Source organism: Odocoileus virginianus, chromosome 17, assembly GCF_023699985.2.
Source record: "Odocoileus virginianus isolate 20LAN1187 ecotype Illinois chromosome 17, Ovbor_1.2, whole genome shotgun sequence".
In the NCBI taxonomy this organism is placed as follows: Eukaryota; Metazoa; Chordata; class Mammalia; order Artiodactyla; family Cervidae; genus Odocoileus; species Odocoileus virginianus.
The window spans coordinates 43297191-43318111 of NC_069690.1; the positions used below are offsets into that span (position 1 = coordinate 43297191).

General features: G+C 37.5%; 1 protein-coding gene across 5 annotated transcripts in view; it reads left to right on the plus strand.

Moving 5' to 3' along the window:
• The window catches only part of KANSL1 (KAT8 regulatory NSL complex subunit 1), a 171090-nt gene that overhangs the window by 106800 nt on the left and 43369 nt on the right, over positions 1 to 20921 (plus strand). For all 5 annotated transcript variants that reach the window (XM_020882785.2, XM_020882913.2, XM_020882993.2 and 2 more), the window contains one exon: positions 9700 to 9841. In XM_020882785.2, the coding sequence (XP_020738444.2) occupies positions 9700 to 9841 (142 nt within the window). The remainder of the gene's footprint in view (positions 1 to 9699; positions 9842 to 20921) is intronic.

Here is a 20921-nt window from a genome sequence, read left to right on the forward strand (position 1 = left end):
TCATTTTTTCAACAGCTGGCTCGGTGTTAGTGGCAGGCCTCGGATTTGGAATTTAGCGTTCAGCTGACTCTGAACACTATGCTCTTCCCAGTAAACTTTATTTTATTTTTAAAGTGAGAAGAAAACGTTTCTCTGTAAGAATTTTTGATCATTCTAGAGATGGCCAGAAACAAGTTCTCCCCATGGAATAACAAGTGCTGATGTCCTCCCTCCCCCGCTTCTTCCTTGTCCAAACACTGTGCTGTTGACACTCCTTTAAGGAACCGAGGCTGGGAAGCAGTGTGATGTTCCTGAGAAACTTCTGAGTCCTGTGCTGCTTGTAGCAGGTACTTGTTGTAAGGTGTGATCCTAGTCTGTCTCTTGCTTTGGTGAGTGAACTAGATCAAATAACAGCCTTTTACTGTTAATACTCTTACACTTTAATTTATAGCTTTCGAGTGAATGGGATTATTTAACTATTTAGAATTTTCATAGGAGAAATTAGTGTTACATACAGAATTTGAATATTCTAGCCTCAGTTTGATTATTGAAAGATTCTAAAATGGAAATCACTTTTATAAAGCGATGGATTCTCTAGGCAGAACAGTAGACATAAACTTGATTGGTTCACTCTGGAGGAGCCATTCTGGATTAGCAGTTATTTTAATAGCTGAGATCTTTTCAGTACTAACTTTGTCATTTTCCTTTCTTCTAGAAACATAGCAGATTCCTACACTCTAAAAAAGGCACAGTAACTAAGCCAGTGTTTTGTTCTGAATCTTAATCCTCCAGTTCAATGTCCAGTTCTCGACCAGCCGCAAAGAACTGTAAACAATTTCCATCCTTCTTTGTAAGGCTTTATTTTTCTCCATTAGCACACTTAAGTGTGTCTAAGGCATTCAGGTCTTTCAGACTTAAATATAGATATTTTTGAGTTTGAAAATTAAACAGAGCTAAAATAAGTTTCATTTTTTTATATTTCCTGAGAATTCCTTATTCATAAATTATAATACATAGATGCAGATAACATTGAAGATTGATTAGCAGCTAAAGCACACAGTAAGTAGTGCCTGTAAGAAGGCATGGATAATCTAGTTGAAGACCAATCATATGTAAGGCCTGACTTGGAAATATAGAATACATAAGTAACAAAATAAGGGACCACACTAAGCTGGAAGAGTACAAAGTAATGAATTGTGAGATACAGGTCAGCAGGAAAGACTCCAAGAGGGAGGTGGTTTTTAGGAATAAAAGATGTTAATAGATATTTCCTGGTTGTAGACTTGGATAGAACAAACCCAGTGGCCTGAGGACTGCTGAGAATCTGTTGAAGAATTATTATGTTTCTTTCTTTTATTGTGCCTGGCAGTTTATATATTATGTATATGTTACCATGTTTAATAAAGAGTCTGACAGATGGGCATTGAGAGCAGTTTGGAGTACCTTATATAATTCTTTAAAGGTTGGGTATGGTTTTTTTTTTTTTAAAAGCATATATCTCTGTCTTAAACATGAAAAAATTGAATGTACAAATAATTTATCTGCTGATCTACAGAATAATAAATAACAAACTAAAGGTTGTTTAGAGGTGTTCGTTTACAAAGTTTAAAGGTGTGGGCTTTGTGATGAGAACAGTCAGCAGAATTCACAAACCTGGGAAATTCTAAAGGACAGATAGCTCTGTTTCTTCTACAAATAAATTGTCGGGGGGGGGGGGGGACTTAAAATTTGAGGTGTTTTATCCAGACACAGTGTGTGGATCTTACTTACCTTTGATTTGGGCTGACCAGTTGAGATGATCCAGGAAATTTGAACAATTACTGGATATTTGACATTAAGGAATTTTTGTTTTTTTTTTTTAAAAATATACAAGTATATGTAAAGTGAATTTACCTTTTGGAGACACATAAAGATATATGCCAGACGTAATGATCTGATCATGAGAATTGGCTTCAGAATCAATCTGTAAGGAGGAGGTTTAGATGTTTTGGATGTGGTAAGATTGTCCAAGAGTTGATAGTTTAAGCTAGTTGATGGTTATATGGGAGTTCATTATCCCTTAGCTAGTATTAAAATGTTCTTCATTTAAAATAAGAGTTCCAAGATAAATCAAAGAACATGGACCAAGATCAGGATTGCTTATACTGTTTCATAATAATAACATGGATTAGAGTCCTATAGGATTTGACCCTACCTACCTATATCCAGTGTCAACTCCAGTGCATTTTTCTTCTTCACTGTCAGAGCTCCAGCTCCATGACCTGTGTACAGGTTGTTTCTTCTTCCTAAGACATACCACAACCCTCATTCAGTATCTTCTGTATCTCTCCATAACCTCTACCCTTTACCTCAGCAAGTTTGCTTATTCAAGTCCTGACTTACTCTTTGGTGCTCAGGTTAATTGTTAATACCACAGAGAAATCTTCCAGATCCTCCAGTCTAAATCTGATGTCATAGTTATCTCTTCTCTCACGTTCTGCATGATTAAATCATTAACATTTGTCTTCCCCATTAAAAAACTCTTTGAGTCAGCATTTTTGTTTGTTATGATTGTGTCCCCAGCACCTAGTATAATCCCTGGTAAATAAAATGATAGGTCTTAAGTATTTGTTAAATGGAAGGAAGAAGGGAGGAAGAGTTCCTGATGGATTGAAAGCTTGGCCGAAATAATATGCCAAAATACACAAATCTTATTTCAGTTTCACAGGTGATCTGATTTAAGCAGTGAGACAGAAGGGTCAAGTGTTCAACCCCAAATCTTCCCAGGATGAATTGGCTCTGGAACATTTACTTCCTGTTGCTACAGAACAGCTCTAGAAAGCTGATACAACCTAGAGTGACAGCCACAGTGTCTTAACCCATTTTCATCTATGAGTTTTATAACTAAAATGGGGGATATTTGACTCTGGACAATTTGTTTCTCCTTCCCTGCCCCCCCCCCCCCCCCACACACACACTTTATTTCCCTCATCTCTGTAAATTTGGGGCCACAGGAATAATGTCATTGAAGTACTGACTGAATACAGTGTCTGTTTTAATGCTTTAGGTGCCTTTGAAGCCCAACACTCAAGACACTGAGAATTCTGTTGCTAATTGAAAACACCTATTTCCTGATTATGTATGCCTCTTAGAGATTTCATCCCTTGACCTCTTTTGTACCTTTTATGATACAGAATTAAAATCCAAAGTTTATATTTATGTAATAATTGTACAATATACATATTGTACTTCACAGTTAAGATTATATCATTTTGTGAATACCACATCCTGTGAGGCTGACGTTGCTATTATTTCTAGAGGTCAATTTACACATGTCTAGGATCATACAAAGTAAATAAAAGTGAGAGCTTGGCTATCTTCCTGCTCTTCCTTCTGTTCTTTTCACATTGCTCTTGAGCTAGGTAGTTAATACTTGTATACACATTTTTTAAATGCCACTCTTAGTAGTGTTAAGATTTTCTGTTCTTTCCTGTATTGACCCTAAGCCTTAGCCTGGATACTGTGAATCTAGCAGCTGTGTGTGCTGACGTTCGATGATGATCTCAATTTCACGTAGTCTGTTCTATTGATTTTATAAGTCATCTAAAGAACCTAGAAACTTCAGAATGTCAGTGTTTCAGAAATTGTGCACCTCTGGAAGTAGCACATAACTGTTGAATATTTGGTAGAACATGGTACGGTGTAACCTGCCGTGGATAATCATTTTACTTTTATTTTTTTTACATTTCCAGGTCAGGGAAAAGTATAATCCACCAGCATTGTTCTACTGGACTTAAAGATTTCCCATCCTGGACTGGAACTAGCTGACTTAGTCAGAGGCTGTTTGACATGGTTCAGTGCCTAACTTCAGTATTACTTTCAGATAAATCAACTTTTACTGCAGTTTATATCTTTGAGAAAAAAGGAAGTGCCGTATCTGCTACTGCTGTCTGTGGCAGCACTGTAGGCAGTGAAGATAGGGTTTATCAGTTACAAAGAGTTGCATTAGTAATCTGTTTTACAGTCAGTTGGCAGTCTTTTCTCTGTGTTAGTAGAAATTGCTTTCCGTGTTGCTTTTCTTAGTGGTAGTTAAGTTATGGTAACCACTTCTAAGTTAAGTTACTCTTAAGGTGTAATAAAAAAAGGTTTTTATCATTGACACCTTTGAAGAGTCAGTAGATAAACTTAGTCCTTACATTTCTTGTCTTGCCTAGTTGCTCAGTCATGTCCGATTTGTTGTAATCCTACGAACTGCAGCACACTAGGCCTTCCTGTCCATCACCATCTCCCAGAGTTTGCTCAAACTCATGTCCTTTGAGTCGGTGATGCCATCCAACCAACCATCTTGTCCTCTGTCATCCCCTAAGAGAAGTTTAATCTCCTTACATCAGAGTCCCCATATTGATCTGTTTGTCCTGTACTAATAAAATATTAACCATTAATATTATCATTCAAGAGGATTTTAGAGAGTTGAAAACAAAAATTAATCCCTTTGTTCTCTCTGTTGACCAGCGTGTAACTTGAACTCTAAATTTTCTAGTACTTTCCACTATTTAGCTTTCAAGTGTTTATAAATACCAGAGCTTTCTTAGAGGAAATGACTTTTTTGTTCAAGTAAATAATTATTCTTAGATCCTGTAGAGCATCTTAAGTTCTCAATATGTGGTAATACTCTAATCCTGTTTTTTTAAAAAAAAAAAAAACTTAAAACTATATAGGTTCACATAGCTAAAAAGTAAATCTATAGATTTACTATACAAATAAATACTGGTAACATAGCTGGCAACGTTACAGTTTACTAGTCATGTGATATTACAGAAGCAGTTATTGGTATTGTATCTTTCCATGTTTCAGTTCAGTTCAGTCGTGTCCGACTGTTTGCGACCCCATGAATCGCAGCACGCCAGGCCTCCCTGTCCATCACCAACTCCCGGAGTTTACTCAAACTCATGCCCATCGAGTTGGTGATGCCATCCAGCCATCTCATCCTCTGTCGTCCCCTTCTCCTGCCCCCAATCCCTCCCAGCATCAGGATCTTTTCCAATGAGTCAACTCTTCGCATGAGGTGACCCAAGTATTGGAGTTTCAGCTTCAGCATCAATCCTTCCAGTGAACACCCATGTTTAGGGATCCCAAAAAGCAATTCATTGTGTAAAAGCTTAATGGATCTTTATCCCATATATGTAGGCAAAGGGAATCTACCAGTAAAATGTTTAATAAAAGCAAGGAACAAAATATTAGTTAAAATAACTTCCCACTCAGGTGGTAGTCCAGTACATGTAGACAAAGTATTTTGGTACAAAGTGAGATAAAAGTTCACAGAAAATAACACCTTAGAAGGCATCCTCGAGTCCTACACAAAATCAGGGCAATTATTTTACTGATTGTTAGCACAGAGTGAGCAAGAGGAAAGAGTTCAAAGGCTTCTCGGTGTTGGAATCCACATATTGATAATGACAACAGTAGAAACCAGTTCATCATTATATTTACATAAGCGTCACTCTGCAGCCTTAGTGACATGTTATTTTTAAAGCATAACCCTGCTTTTAAATCACTGTCTCTCGTTTTGAGCTGTAAATTATTAAGAATAATAATTTACATTTTGAATATTAGGAACAAAATCTACCTCTGCCTCTGATAAACTGAATTTCTGTAGCATGTTGTTTTTGTTAAGGAAAGAAAAACATAAACTCTGTGCTTGAAACTGTTATTCTTACACAATGTTTTGTGTTCTGATTTGCCATTGGAGTGGCGTAACATCGTCACAGCTCACCTCAGGCTTGCTAACTGTGCACCTCCCACCTTTGTTAGCAATTCAGATTTCTGGCCATGTTGCTGGTATTGAATACAAGATACTTTTTGGACAGTTAAGGTGGGGTTTTCCATTTTTCATTAATTACAACATGACAACTTCCTACTGAAAATTTTATCTGATTAGAAACTGTCATATGACAAATGTGTTTGTAGAGTTGAAACATGTTCATAATTGGGGGTTGTGGTCCTCCATTAACACTGCCTGTCTTTAATTAGTTTATTAGTCAGGCTTCCCAAAAAAAAAAAAAAAACGGAAATTAGGTTTTGCACTAGTATTTTAATATTTATCAGGCTGTTCATGTTCACAATAAGAAAATTAAAAGGGGCTGTTCCTTAATATTTGAGGGAAAAAAGTGTTTATCTACCAGAGTTCTTAGGAACTGAAATGTTTTAAGGAATTTTCTTTTCCTTTTGTATTTTTAAGTTTTCACATAATTAAAGTGTTTTCATTTTCTTGTTACTTTTTCCTTGACCTCAAACAATAAAGAACAGGACAAAAAATTCTTTTGTTTAAGATGTGTCAAAATTCAGAAGTAATAAATTTCCTCTTTCCTGCCAGTTCAGAGCGCTTGCTGTTGGACACGGGTGGGAAGGCTTCTGAGCGGAGTTCAGGATCATTGGGAGAGACTGCCAGAATTATTTGTCCGCCAAGGATGACTAAGGAAGACATGCTGTAAATTAGCCAGGAAATCATCTTTCCCTGCTTTGCTTTTTATCATTAGAGTATTATTTGGGCTAGCCACTGTCAGGTGTTAGAACACATATGTCTGAGAATAAACCTGTCATTAAGTGGATGTTTTGTTATTTTATTAATCACTTTTTGGCTTCGAAAGCTGACTTTTATGGTATTTGACTCCCCTTCTACTTTGTTTTCTTTAAGACTTAGGATTTGTTAAAGAAGCAGATAAAAACTGTGGTTTCTTACACATAAGAGTGACAGGAAGAAATAACGATTTGAGGAGATTTTATTTAAGAATAATATTATGTGGTTCACGTTAGGAGTGGTAGCTGAGGAGGTTACTGGAGTATCCTGGTGGTGGTTGATGGTGGGGATTGGTACTGTGGCATCTTCAGGAATGAACCTGTGAAACCAAGAGATTTTACAAGATAGGAAGGTTATGAACCTTGAAGAGTAGTGAAAGCTGGAAATAGGACATGAGGGTTGACTAGTTATTTCTTTTAGTGAAGGGGGAGCATTTTTTAGTGCAAGAATGATCCAGAGGTTGCACTTGATGTTTTGGGGTTCTTTTTCTGAATTTGGGCTAGAACTAGACCTGCAGCCAACATTGAACCAGATAATTGTACTAAAGAAGAAAGTATCTCTATATCCTGTGCTTATTTATTCCATCAAGATTAGGGAACTATAAAATGCTAATATCACTCTAACAGTGGACTGTGTTAAAATTCACTTACAGTCACTTAAAATGTTTTGGTAATGAGTATGTATGACCTGATTGGAGATAGGGCTAAGGGCAGTATGACTACTACTTTCTTGAAATAGAATTTTGTGGAAGATCATAAAATATTTTGGTTACAGAGTATACCAGATGCCAGGTACTTCCTCTCATATCAAAGTTGCTGTTTTCTATCAGACTTCTAGTTTTTAAAGAGAAGTTGAGCCTTACGTAACAGATACAGCTAAAATCTAACTTATCTTTTCCCCCTCCTAGAGCTAAGGAGGACCCTGATCCTGAATTTGCTGTTTATCAGCACTGTACATGTTTTTATGCATTTACCATTTATGTATTGGTAACAAGTCTTATAATTGTGTTTTATTCTTTGTCTTTTATCTTGGGGGGCGGGGGGAGTTGGGCTGTGCCGGGTCTTAGTTGGGGCACTCAGAATCTTCGATCTTCCTTGCGGTATGTGGGATCTTTTAGTTGCTTTTTGTTTGTTTGCTTGCTTGGTTTTTGTTTGTTTTGTTTTTATATAGTTTTTCCATTCCACATTGTTGAGATTTAGACGTGTTGATACATATAGTTATAATTAAGTTGATAATATTCCATTAAATTGCTTAACTACTTGTGTGTATCTATAAAAGCACTTATTTTGTTTATTACTAGTTTTTATATTTTTCCATTCAGCATTGTCTTCTGAGATACAGTCAGGTTGATACAGATAGCTCTAGTTAATTATTTCTGTTACTATAGAAAAATCCCTTAAAGGACTAAACTAGTTTATCTGTTTCCTTATTTTAACAAATTAAAGTGTAACTAATTTTTAGTTGTTAAAAACTATTGCAGTGAACATATTTCTTTATGCAGATGTGCAGGTTATATTGTCAGAAATAGAATTTCACGATGGCTGAGTATACACATTTTCCACCTAGCCAAATATTTCCAGGTTACTCTTTAAAAATGTTGGTGCTAGTTTTTATTGTTGTTGGCAGTACATGAATTACTGTTTTCCACGTCTACCAACACTTGGTTTTTCCAATCTGGGTTTGAAATGACGTCTTAATATTTGTAATATTTTAACCAAAATCTAACAAGACATGGCATATTTTTACGTATTTATTGGCCATTGGGATTTCTCTTAGGTGAATTTTTAATATATTCATCTTTTGTTAGATTGTCTTCTTAAACCTCTTTGTTGGAGTTCTGTTATATATTCTGTCATTTTATTTTTAGTTTTGTGTGTTGCAGATATCTTCTGCCAACCAGTTGCTTGCCTTTAACTTTATTAAATCTTTGGCAGTTTTTTGAAAGTTAGCTCAATTTTTTTTAAGAGATGTAAGAAATTCTTCCCTGCTCTGAAGTTCCAAAGATAATCTTGTTAAGTTCAGCTTTTTGGATTTAGGAATTCCAAAACTAGGGAATTATATCATAAAGAAAGGAAGTAATTTTACTTTTTTCATGTATTTTTTCATGTAGAGAACTGACATCTTAATGCCATTTATTGAATAATTCAGTCTTTCCTCACTGCTCGCTCTGCTCATCTCTTACATGTATCCAGTTCTAAGTTTAGGAGTTCTGTATTCTGTCCCGCCGTCTTTTTGTCTTTCTAGACTGCCTTAATCATCATAGCTTTACCTTACATCTGCAGTGTTAGGGTTCATCATACTTTCTTTAGAATTTCTCTAGTGCTGCTCTTTTTTTTTTTTTTTTTTTTAATGTGAAGTTTTGAATGAATGTTTGTAAGCTTCCATTGAAAACCCTGGGAGAGGGGGCTAATTCCTTGGTAATCCAGTGGTTAGGACTTTGCCCTCTCCCTGCCAAGGGGCCCAAATGCAACCCCTGGTTGTGGAACTAAAATCCCACAAGCCGTGTGGCCAGTCAAGAAAAGAAACAAAAAAACAAAAAGCCCTATGGGGAATTTGATTGGAGCTTTATTTGACTCTGTAAATATATATGAAAATTGTTATCTTAAAAAATCTATCTCACCATTTAAGTAGGTCTCTTGGTTTTATTATATTCTATGCAAAGGTATCTGGTATATAATGTTAGCAATTGTTAGTGTTGTAAATAGTGCTTTTTTAAAAAGTGATTATTTTGTACTTGTTGGCTTTTGGAAACACTGTTATTTTGGGTATGCTGATATTTACTCCGCAACTTTGCTGAAGCCTTGGTTAGTTTTATAATTGGTGGTGTCTTGGATTTTCTGTGTAGATCTGTAATCTTTATTCTTTGTATTTCTTGAAGTAGAAAATATTTGTGTCTCCTGAGAAATCTTAAAAATTCAGAAAAATTTTTTGCCACCAGATCAGGATACTTGGAAGGCAGTTTCAGCTAGTTAATTTTGGATGTATCTATATGTGAAGAGTTTTAGTATCCACATCTCCGGTGACATATATACACATCATCTTGAGTTTTTCTTGACACTCAAGTTGGTTTGTATAAGGGCATTTAGATGTTAAAACCTCCCCACTCCCATTTAGCATAAATGTTACTGCTATTCTTGGATTTCACTCAGTTTATTTCCTTTTAGGAGGCGCAGGTCAGAATGGAGATGGGCTGCAGACCGAGCAGCTATTGTCAGCCGCTGGAACTGGCTTCAGGCTCATGTTTCTGACTTGGAATATCGAATCCGGCAGCAAACAGATATTTACAAACAGATACGTGCTAATAAGGTAAGGGATAAGTGTCTGGTCTTTTTCAGCCCAGCTAAAAACTATCATTATCCCCTTTTCCCCATCCCTCAATAACTCTTAACTCTGTCAAAGAGAATGATTTAATATGATCTGATATAGCGGATTAATTTGTTTAAGAGCCTGGTGTCACTTAGCATAATGCAGACAACACTGTTAGAATAGAATGTTAGATTAGAATATGGGTTTAGAACAAAACAGTTTGTATATCTGGGCTAACAGGGAACAGTTAAAAGGAGGGTGGGGCATGATTTAAGGTACGCCATTGACCATACCTGCATAATTGTTTATATATGAAAAAGTGATGATGACTGAGGGTTTTCATCTTTTTTTTTTTTTTTTTTTTCTTTTTAAACTTAAATGTGTTTCTCTTTTGCTGCTTAGCTTCCATTGTTGAGGGAAAATGGATTTTTTTCTGAAAGATAATTCAGGCAAGATTAGATTCTGGTGATTTCATTTTTTCCTTGTCCTTTTTGTGGTGGATTGACTCTTACCATACTGCTTTTGTCTTTAACAGTGATGCTTGTATAATTTTTCTCCTGAAAAATCAAATTATAAAAATGTCCTCTGCTTATTTGGGGTTTGACTGAGGGGTTGATGTACATGGACAAGAAATCCATTCAGCAAACAGTTGAGTGCCTCCTGTGTACCGGTACTGTTCTCCTTAGTGGTGACACAGGGACCAATAAAAATCCTCCTTTTGTGGTGCTGAATTTCTTGCAAGGTACTTTTGGTATTAGCTTGATGCAGTGAACTCCCTGACTGAACATGTGGGTCTAGATGAAGCATCTTCTGCTCCTAAAAATAAGTGTCATGACACTTTTTTGTCCCACCTTAGTGCCGGTCAAAGCCTTAAGAAAATTGCTATATACTACAATTGTGAACTGCGTGCATTAAATTAATTAGTAGGCCAGAAGTTAAAGGGTGACTAACTGCCAAGATGAACAAAAGAGTGAGGGTTTGAAGTAAAAGTTCTGCAGCCTCCCTAATATATAAGTTTTTATTCCAGACATTATACTGGAGTGTTCTTTGAGCTTCTTCCCCAGATAGAGTTACATGTAATTCTCCAAAAGTTCATTGGAACATAATATAATTGAGGGCAAAGTCCAGAGGATTTAACCTTTAAAAAATATATATATATAAATGGGCTCCCTTAGGATAGGGAACATAATAAATCCTGACTAACTTTAAAAATTAAAGCAAATGAGGATTTGAACCTAAAAATATCCACAGAGGATGGTAAATGTTATGCTTTCCTTGGCTCTTTCTCACAAAGAAAATTAAGTGAGATTTGCAGAATATCAGCTGTAATGGTGATTAAAAAAAAATCAGGAGATAGCTGAATATGCCTGTCCTGAAGAGAAAAACATTCTTGCTCAGTTAGTGTGTCAAAACTTTTATAGCCAGTAATTAAGTGAGAATTTTCATATTTGAGAACTGAAGTTTCTTAGTAATAACTGAGATTATTAGAATAGTAGTCAGACATATTTGTTGCTGTATCTATTATATTTGTATACAGTCGTATGTATTGTGTGTTTGTACATGGTCCTCATTGTAAAACTGCTGTATCTAATAAACTCAAAGATGCTACTGCTTGTAGCGGCACCGTAGGTTACAGTTCAGGTGCTCAGTTGTGTGCAGCTCTTTGCGACCCCATGGACTGCAGCACACCAGGCTTCCCCGTCCATCAGGGTGGGGAAGGCTGCCTCACCAGCTCCTGGCGCCTACTCAGACTCAATGTCCATCGAGTCAGTGATGCCATCCAACCATCTCATCCTCTGTCATCCCCTTCTCCTCCTGCCCTCAATATTTCCCAGCATCAGGGTCTTTTCCAGTGAGTCAGTTCTTCGCATGAGGTGGCCAAAGTATTGGAGTTTCAGCTTCAGGACTGATCTCCTTTAGGATGGACTGGCTGGATATCCTTGCAGTTCAAGGGACTCTCAAGAGTCTTTTCCAACACCACGGTTCAAAAGCATCAATTCTTCAGCACTCAGCTTTCTTTACAGTCCAACTCTCACACCCATACATGACTACTGGAAAAACCATAGCCTTGACTAGACAGACCTTTGTTGCCATAGTAAGTATCTTTACCAGAGTCTCACAGCATGGATACTTCTGTTTTTGATGCATACTTTAGAGAAGTACTTAGGCAGTGTGCCTCAGTTTACAGTCTCACTACCTGTGTGGAAAGATTCTCACTTTTGGTTCCTACTTTATTCTTTAGCTCATGACTCAGTAGTAATGACAGCAGTTTTGTGAAATTATCAAAAATCTTATTGTTGTTCAGTTGCTAAGTTGTGTCCGACTCTTTGCATTCCCGTGGACTGCAGCATGCTTGGCTTCCCTGGCCTTCACTGTCTCCCAGAGCTCAAATTTGTGTCCATTGAGTCAGTGATGCTGTCCAACCATCTCATCATCTGTTGCCTCCTTCTTCTTTTGCCCTCAAACTATATCCAAAGTCTTAGCTATCTCTGAATATCTGGAAAGTGATTGAATTGAAGTTTTGTGTATATATTGATTATCCATGGGTTTTTTATCATTCAGGGCATAATGTTATTACACCAGACTCATTACACCAGGTATAATGTTATTATGCCTGGACTTGGGATACCATTTTTGATTCTAGTTTTGACTTAGCTGTCCTAACCTTGGGAAGGAAAGTCACTAAACACATATTAGCCTTAGTTTCATGGTTTATAACAAGACATTCTAGATTATAGTACTTTTTTTTTTTTTGTCTACAGTATGAATACACGTCTTAAAAATTCTGACAGGAAGAATAAAAGTAGAACAATAATCGAAATAATACATCAGGAAAACGTACAGCTTTATTAAATATTTATATGATGTCTTTGGAAACAAGTGCATTAGTTTCCTGGGGCTGCCATACAAGGTGGCACAAACTGGATGGTAGACTTAAAACAACAGGCGTTTATTTTCTCAGAGTTCTGGAAGCTAGAATTAAATCAAGATGTAGGCAGGACTCTGCTCCTTTTGAAGATCTGAGAGAAAAAATTTCCTTGGCTTTTCATAAGCTTCTGGTGGTTGCTGGCAGTCTTTGGTGTTCCTCTTGTTTATAGCTGCATCACTCCAATTTCTTCCTCCGTATTCCCTCTTAGGTGTGTCTATGTCTCCAAATTTCCCTCTTGAAACCAATCAAATTGGGATTTAGGGCCCATACTAAATGGTTCTTTGTTCCTCTTTTTATCTTCATTTTAGGTTGATGATGTTTGCGTTTCCAAATCAGGTCACATTCATAGGTTCTAGGTGACAGATTTTGGGGGGCAAGCAGTAGACTTTTCCCCAAAGATAATTAACTTATGTCTGATCTTCATGTATCACTTATAGTGACAGAAGTCTTTGAACATTTACTATGTGCTGAACACTGTACTAAACATTTTGCTGTTATTCACAAATTTAAAGGTAAAGGGTCAAAGAGATCAAGTGGTTTGTTCATGGTCATACAGCTAAGTGAGTGCAGAGCTGAGATTTGACATTCTGACTTTGTCGTTCAAATTAGCTCTTGGCTTAAATGTTTGACTATTTTATAAGTTACTGGAATGGGAGATTTTTTTAAACTCCTGTGTTCTAGTAAAGAGATTGGTGTTCTCCTTTCCCATTCTCCAAAATTAGCCAGAGTTGCACAGGCATTTTCACGAAATCTAGGTTTGGTGATCAGCTGTACAGGTATAGTTTGTGTTTGGATGGGGAACTGGAGGGTAAGATTTTCTTTTTTGGATTTACTCTTTAGCATGTTAATTTCCTTAAAGTGACATATTCCAGAAAAGAAAGTATTTGAGAACTGCTGGATGAGTATCAGTTTTCTCATCCATCAAAAGTTAAGTATTGCCTTCCAGGCTGTTAATTAGTAGCGTCTTTGAGAATAGTGATTCCTTCTGCTCTTTGAAGAGTGAGTACAGTTACTGGAGCTCCTCTGTACTCTTCTTCATACTATTATGTCTTAACTTTCACATTCAATCAGCTTTTTAAAAAAGATACTGCCATATATTAGAATGAGAAAGGAAAATAGCATCTGTACCATGAATGATACTATATACAAGTACATTCATGTGTGTTACTTAATGCAGAAAGCACCAGCTTACAGGCTTGTAAGAAGCAGAGCTAAATTTGAACTTGGGGCCCTAAATTTATCTGACCCCAAAGCATTTCCTGTCTAATGCATTCTGCTGTTGTATCCTTTTCATCATGTCTCTTAAGCATATTTATTGAAGAAGGTGAATGCACAGGGACCAAGAGGATTCTGTTGGTAAGGGAGACTTCTTTCTCTTAACACACAATCTTCAACATTCACATCTAGTACAAGGTATTATCTTTTTTTTAACCCTTCTTTTGACTGATCTGTCAGATTCCACAGCCTTGCTAAGGATGGAAGTGTTAATTGGGAATGAGAGGTGGAAGAACTATGAAACTTACAATAGATAAGCTGCTAAATGGGAATAACCTGGGATACTTGTCTTCAGAATTGATGTAAAATAGTTGCAGTTCCATCTTAGTGGAGTTCTGAGGCCTTGTGGTTAGCCACATCTTGCCTTCGTGGCCCAGGATGATCCTTACCTAGCCCAAGACAGTCTTGTGAAGCTGGTCTACAGCGTGCCCACTGATCTAGCTAAGATAGGCGGGGAAGTGAATATGTGAAATTGCATCTTAATTTTGTTTTACAGATGAAGAGCTGTTTTGGCTTTGTGGGTGTTTTTTTTTATTTTTCTTTTTTGTATACAAATTAGTCTTTTTCTTTGCTTTCCTTTTTGCTTGCTTGCTTTTGCCCTGTTTTTGTAATCAGGCTTAGCACAGTTTCTGGTACCATTTCTTTCTTTTTCAATTTTACTTCCTTCTTCCCCCCCCCCCCCCCCCCCCATTTTAAAATGTAGGATAGACTTGTATTTCCACAGAGGAATAATTTGCAAGGATCTGTTAGGACTGCATACCACCATGAGCCTTCCCAATTTCTTTTGTCCTGTGTAGGAGTTCTGTGGGTCTGGATGATCCAGGCATGGTCCTGATTGTGACTTAGGGAGTGATAGTGAAGGGTGGGGAGACTCTCTGGCCTTTTCACCTTGGCCTTAGAGTGCAGTAGTCTTGAGGTTATTGCCACTCATGGCTGATGCCACAGCCGTGTCATGTTTACCCAGTGTAAACCTTGAATGCTAGGGAGTCCCAACTTCAGGTTGCCATGAGAGGTGTGGAGTGGAACTGTATGGATTTTTCTTCGCTCACAGTGACCTTTCCTTTCATGACTACTAACTATATTAAATCTTATTTTAGGAAAACTTAAATAATCATGTAGACCTTGTTTCATTCAGTCTCTTTCTTAGACTCTATCACTTTTCAACTCTCATGTCATCTTCTATAAACTTCTGTTAGAGCACTGTCATTGTAATACTTTGCCTACCTGTCTGTCTGAGGTAGACAAAGGTAAACTCCTTATGAGTGGAATGTGTTTTATCTATTTTCTTATTCTTAGGGTTTCATACCACCCAACACATTGTAGACACTGAATAAATGTCTGAGTGAAATTTATTTCATTATTTATTTCATTTATTCATTTTATTTTGCTGAGTGAAAAAATTTTAGCTATTTGTATACTTTTTATTTACCCATCTTTTAGTTGCTTTTATCCTTTTTGGTTTGAGGTACAGTGTAAAGATTTAATGGTTGGTTTTGTATGCTATAATGAACATACATAGATTTGGGGGTCAGACAAAGAATGCATATATGAATGGTATCTACATCAGCAATAGCACTTGAGTACATATTTACAGAAATAGATTTGATTAAAACTAATGTGCATTGAAAAGACTTCTCAACAGATAGGAGTTCTATTGTGGCAGAGGCTGGAAACCTTGAATGAGTCTCCGACTCGCTTCCATCCCATCCCAGGAATTATATTTGCATAACTGACTGATTCTGTCTTCAAACATATATCTCCAGAGTCCAGTCACTTTGGTCTAAGCAGTTGTTCTTTCTGCTTCTCTGTTTGCTATCCACTCATCTTTGTGTCCACACAGTAGCAAATTGATCCTTTTAAACTGTAAGTCCGATCATTTCCCACTTCTGCTTGAAACGCCAGTGATTTACCATCAGAATGTAAAAGCTGAAATACTCTGAAGGCCCTGCACCACCCCACCCCCACTTACTCTTCTAACTTAAGCTAAACTCATGAACTCCACTCTTTCATTTTACTTCAGCCATACAAAATTCCTTAAAGTCCTTAAACTTATCAAGCTGACTCCAGCCTTGAAACTGTTGTATTTGCTTTTCCTCCAGATATTCCCAAAGTTAGTTCCTTCTCTTTCAAATAATCACTTTTTCAGGGCATTTTACCCAAACTACCTAATATGAAAGAGTGCCTATTGCCACTTTTTAATTCTCTCACTATTCTTTAGTTTTTTAGCATTTTAACATTTTCTAATAGGCTATGTGAATTGGCTTCCCTGGTGGCTCATTGGTAAAGAATCTCCCTGCAAATGTAGGGGATGCATGTTTGATCCCTAGATTGGGAAGAATGCCTGGAGAAGGAAATGGCAACTTGCTTCAGTATTCTTGTCTGAGAAATCCCATGGGCAGGCTACATACAGTCCTTGAGATCACAAGAGTCAGGACTTAGCGACTAAACACCACCAGTAAGCCATGTAAATCTTACTTACTCATATATTGTTGATTGTCTTTGTCCCAGTATTGGAATTCTAAGCACTTTCAGAGATGAGTTTGGGCAGGGGTGGGCATGGGAAGAAAGATGTCTTTCTTCCTGTACCCCTAGCACCTAAAAAATGTTGATGAATGGGGAAATGATGGCTTGATTTGAATGAATGAAAGCAAGAACAAAGAGTAACTGGTTCTAACTTTGTTGTTCAGTCGCTCATTCATGTCTGACTCTTTTGGGACCTCATGGACTGCAGCGCGCCAGGCTTTCCTGTTCTTCACCACTTCTCAGAGCTTGTTCAAACTCACGTCCATTGAGTCAGTGATGCCATCCAACCATCGTATCCTCTTGTCATCCCCTTCTCTTCCTGTCTTCAATCTTTCCCAACATCAGGGTTGTTCCTAGTGAGTTGACTCTTTGTATCAGGTGGCCAAAGTATTGAAACTTCATCATCAGTCCTTCCAATGAATATTCAGGACTGATTTTCCTTTAGAATTGGCTGGTTTGATCTCCTCACAGTCCAAGGGACTCTCAAGAGTCTTCTCCAACACCATAGATCAAAAGCATCAATTCTTTGGCACTCAGCCTTCTTTATGGTCCAGTTCTTACATCCGTACATGACTACTGGAAAAACCATCGCTTTGACTAGACAGACCTTTGTTGGCAAAGTAATGTCTCTGTTGGATCTGACTAAGCCCTAGTTCTGCCTTGCCTTGGCCTATTGACATGACCTTCAACCTGTATCCTCCCTGGGTCTCTAAAATGATGGAGAATAAATGGTCTCTTCTAGGATTTTTAAAGCTTTCAGAGGAGGATGTCTTTGTAGTCTCCCAGATGCTTTTTGGAAATGATTTGGTAGTTTAAGGGAAAAAAATTTCCCTTTGAAAAATACTATCTGTTATCTTGACCTACTTTCTCACCTAAGAAAAATTTATGGTGTAACTTTATATCTAATAGATTCATTTAGGCTCCTAGCTTTAATTAATAATTTAATATTTTCTCAGTAAATGGGAGAGAGTTTTTTAATTTAAAACTCAAAAAAAATTATTATGCATTTCCTTTCTTGGTGTATGAACTCTGCTATAAATATAGGAGATACGAAAATATTTGTATTTTATCTTAAGTCTTCAAGGATCTTACCAATTAATTAACATTTAAACAGCGAATTGAGGCAACAATAAATGAAATAAGTAATTTGGCCTAAGGTTCTGCTCCGGAAATGAGGTTTAAATATACAGGATGTAAAGATAAAATCATGAAGCTTTAAAACGTCTGGCAGTGTGGATAAAGAAAGTAAGGGACTTAGTTAACCAGGGACATTTTCTTGGAAGGATCTGAGACTTGGCTTTGACAGGCTCTTTGAAAGGATGTGTGACATTTTGGATAGATAAATGGAAGAAAAAGGCAGAAACCGGCATGAGCAAAGACATAAGAACAGGTAGTGAGTGGGTATATTTATCTACTACTTTGTAATAACACCCACCTCTCAACACCAACAACTTCGTATATATTCATTCTCTAGGAGATAATGTGATTAGTGTCCAACTGTGAAAGTAGTTGGAGATAGCTAAATAAGGTAGGGACAGATTATGGAGGACTTTAAATACCAAGATGAGTTTGGGCTAGCTTTATATAGGAAATGGGGAGGTGGTTTGGGCTTTTAAGCAGCAAAGATGTTGAATGCTGTATTTTGAGAAGGGAATGTTGTCCAAAATAAAAATAGCTGCTTTTTTTTTTTTTTACAAACAGTTTTTACTTTGAAATGGTAAAGTTTGTGAAGTCTATTTTATGCCTGTGATTAAAACAAGAAAATATTTTGCAGAGAAGTTTTTAACCAGAGAAACCCCATTCTGAAGGCTAGGGCCAATATTTCTTGCTGTATTAATAACCTCTCCCTCTTTCTGAGGAGTCTGTACCTCATAGTCTATATAGGCTAGGTATAGTCTTATTCCAGAATAGAGTAAGTTGTTTCTGTTGTTTCTCTTACTGGAGATGGGGGCTGGGGGTTCTGTTTTCCTTTCCTTTCAAGCTGAGGTAAAATTCCATTGTTCTTTATAGGCTAACCAACACCCTATCCCTCCAACTCTTGCCATTATCTTTACATCTTTTTCATAGAGACTTGCGTTAGGAGGAACCCCAGCGACAGTATCATCTGGTTCATTGGCTCACAAGAGCCTATGTCATAATGACCTGAGGAGCTCCACTTGATACAGTCAAAATATTTAGGCCCTAAAATCTATATTTTAGGATGTTCTCTAGGAGATTCTGATGCTGAGTCAAATGATTGAGTCTAGTATTTTTCAGTTCAGAGCTTGCACTAGGACTTACAGGGAAGCTTTTTAAAAACAGAATACCCAGCTCCTTACCCCAGAGACTCTTAGTTGATTTGATGTTGGATCTGGGCAGCTATAGTTTAATAAGGTTTCCTCCAAGTGATTCTAATGCAGACTTTCCACTTAGAGCCTCTTAATCAGTCAGATCTCCTTATTTTCTCAACTAGAGAGCCAGAGACGCAAAGCCTGGTCTCTTGCAGTCCAGTCTTTGTGTTACACTGCATCACAGCCTGATTCGCCCGCCTCTGCGTGCATTCACGGAAGGTTCATTTGTGTTGCTTTGTTTGGTTTTCAAAGTAAGCTGTTTGGTTGGTACAAAAGTAATTGTGGTTTCAAACCATGAATTTTAAATCATTATAACCAGGCTCAAACACATCTTTATTACTCAAAATAGGAACCATTACAATCAACACATTTTTGCCAACAAGAAATAAGTTTATTCCTGTAACGTAAAAATCCGTGTTTTGGGATTCAGTGAACTCTTGGAAAGCATTTTCTGCCTCCTGCTGGTTGTGGAAGTGTTTTCCCTGCAAAAAGTTGTTGAGATGCTTGAAGAAGTGGTACTTAGTTGGCAGGAGGTCACGTAGTGAATATGGCAGATGAGGCAAAACTTTGTAGCCCATTTTGTTCAACTTTTGAAGCGTTGGTTGTGCCCTGTGCAATTGGGCCCATTCTGTTGACCAGTGCTAGCTTCAGGCATTGCAGTTTTCATTGCATCTCTTCAATTTGCTGAGCATACTTCTCAGATGCAATGGTTTCACCGGGATTCAAAAAGCGTAGTGGATCAGATGGGCAGCAGACCACCAAACAGTGACCATGACCTTTTTTTGGTGCAAGTTTGGCTTTGGGAAGTGCTTTGGAGCTGCTTTGGAGAAGGCAGTGGCACCCCACTCCAGTACTCTGCCTGGAAAATTCTATGGACGGAGGAGCCTAGTGGGCTTCAGTCCATGGGGTCGCGAAGAGTTGGACACGACTGAGCGACTTCACCTTCACTTTCCGCTTTCTTGCATTGGAGAGGGAAATGGCAACCCACTCCAGTGTTCCTGCCTGGAGAATCCCAGGGACGGGGGAGCCTGGTGGGCTGCCGTCTCAGACATGACTGAAGTGACTTAGCTTGGAGCTGCTTCTTGGTCCAGCCACTGTACTGGTCATCACCGGTTGCCATATAAAACCCACTTTTCATCACACGTCACAATCCAATCAAGAAATGTTTTGTTGTTGCGTAGAATAAGAGAAGTTGACATTTCAAAAATGTTAATTTTTTTTTATTTTCAGTTAGCTCGTGAGGCACCCACTTAGGAGACTTTTCACCTTTCCAATTTCCTTCAAATGCTGAACAACTGTAGAATGGTCAGTGTTGAGTTCTTTGGCAACTTCTCGTATAGTCTTAAGAGGATCAGGTTCGATGATCCTCTCAGTTGGTCGTTGTCGCCTTCCGATGACCGACCACTGTGCTCCTCATATTCAAAGCTTTCCTTTGCAAAACTTCTTGAACCATCACTGCACTGTACTTTCATTAGTAGTTCCTGGGCCAAATGCGTTGTTGATGTTGTAAGTTGTCTTTGCTGCTTTACAACACATTTTGAACTCAAACAAGAAAATCGCTTGAATTTGCTTTTAACCTAAAATCATTTCTATAGCCTAAAATAAATATAAAATAAATAGCAAGTGATAAGTCATTAGCAAGAAAACATAAAGTGAGAAATGCACATTAAAATAATGCATATTGTAACCACATTTAAGAATGTTTTCCAGTATAAAATGGCAAAGTTCAACAATGCAAAATAGCGATTACTTTTGCACCAACCAAATAACTTCTGCCTTTAAAACCAAGCAGGGCCCATGCTGGCTATGGAGAGGATTTATGGAGTCATTTAAATTTTCTTTTTATATTTTTTATTATCTGGGATGAATGTAAAATCTGAACTTGAAATTGTGGAGCAAGAACCTAATCTAGAGTTATGCTTGTGAGACGTGTGTTTGGAACAACTTTGTAAGTTTTTGGTTTCTAATATACTTACGGGGTAGAGACTGTTACACCTTTGTTTCACCCAGTGGGTGTGGTTGC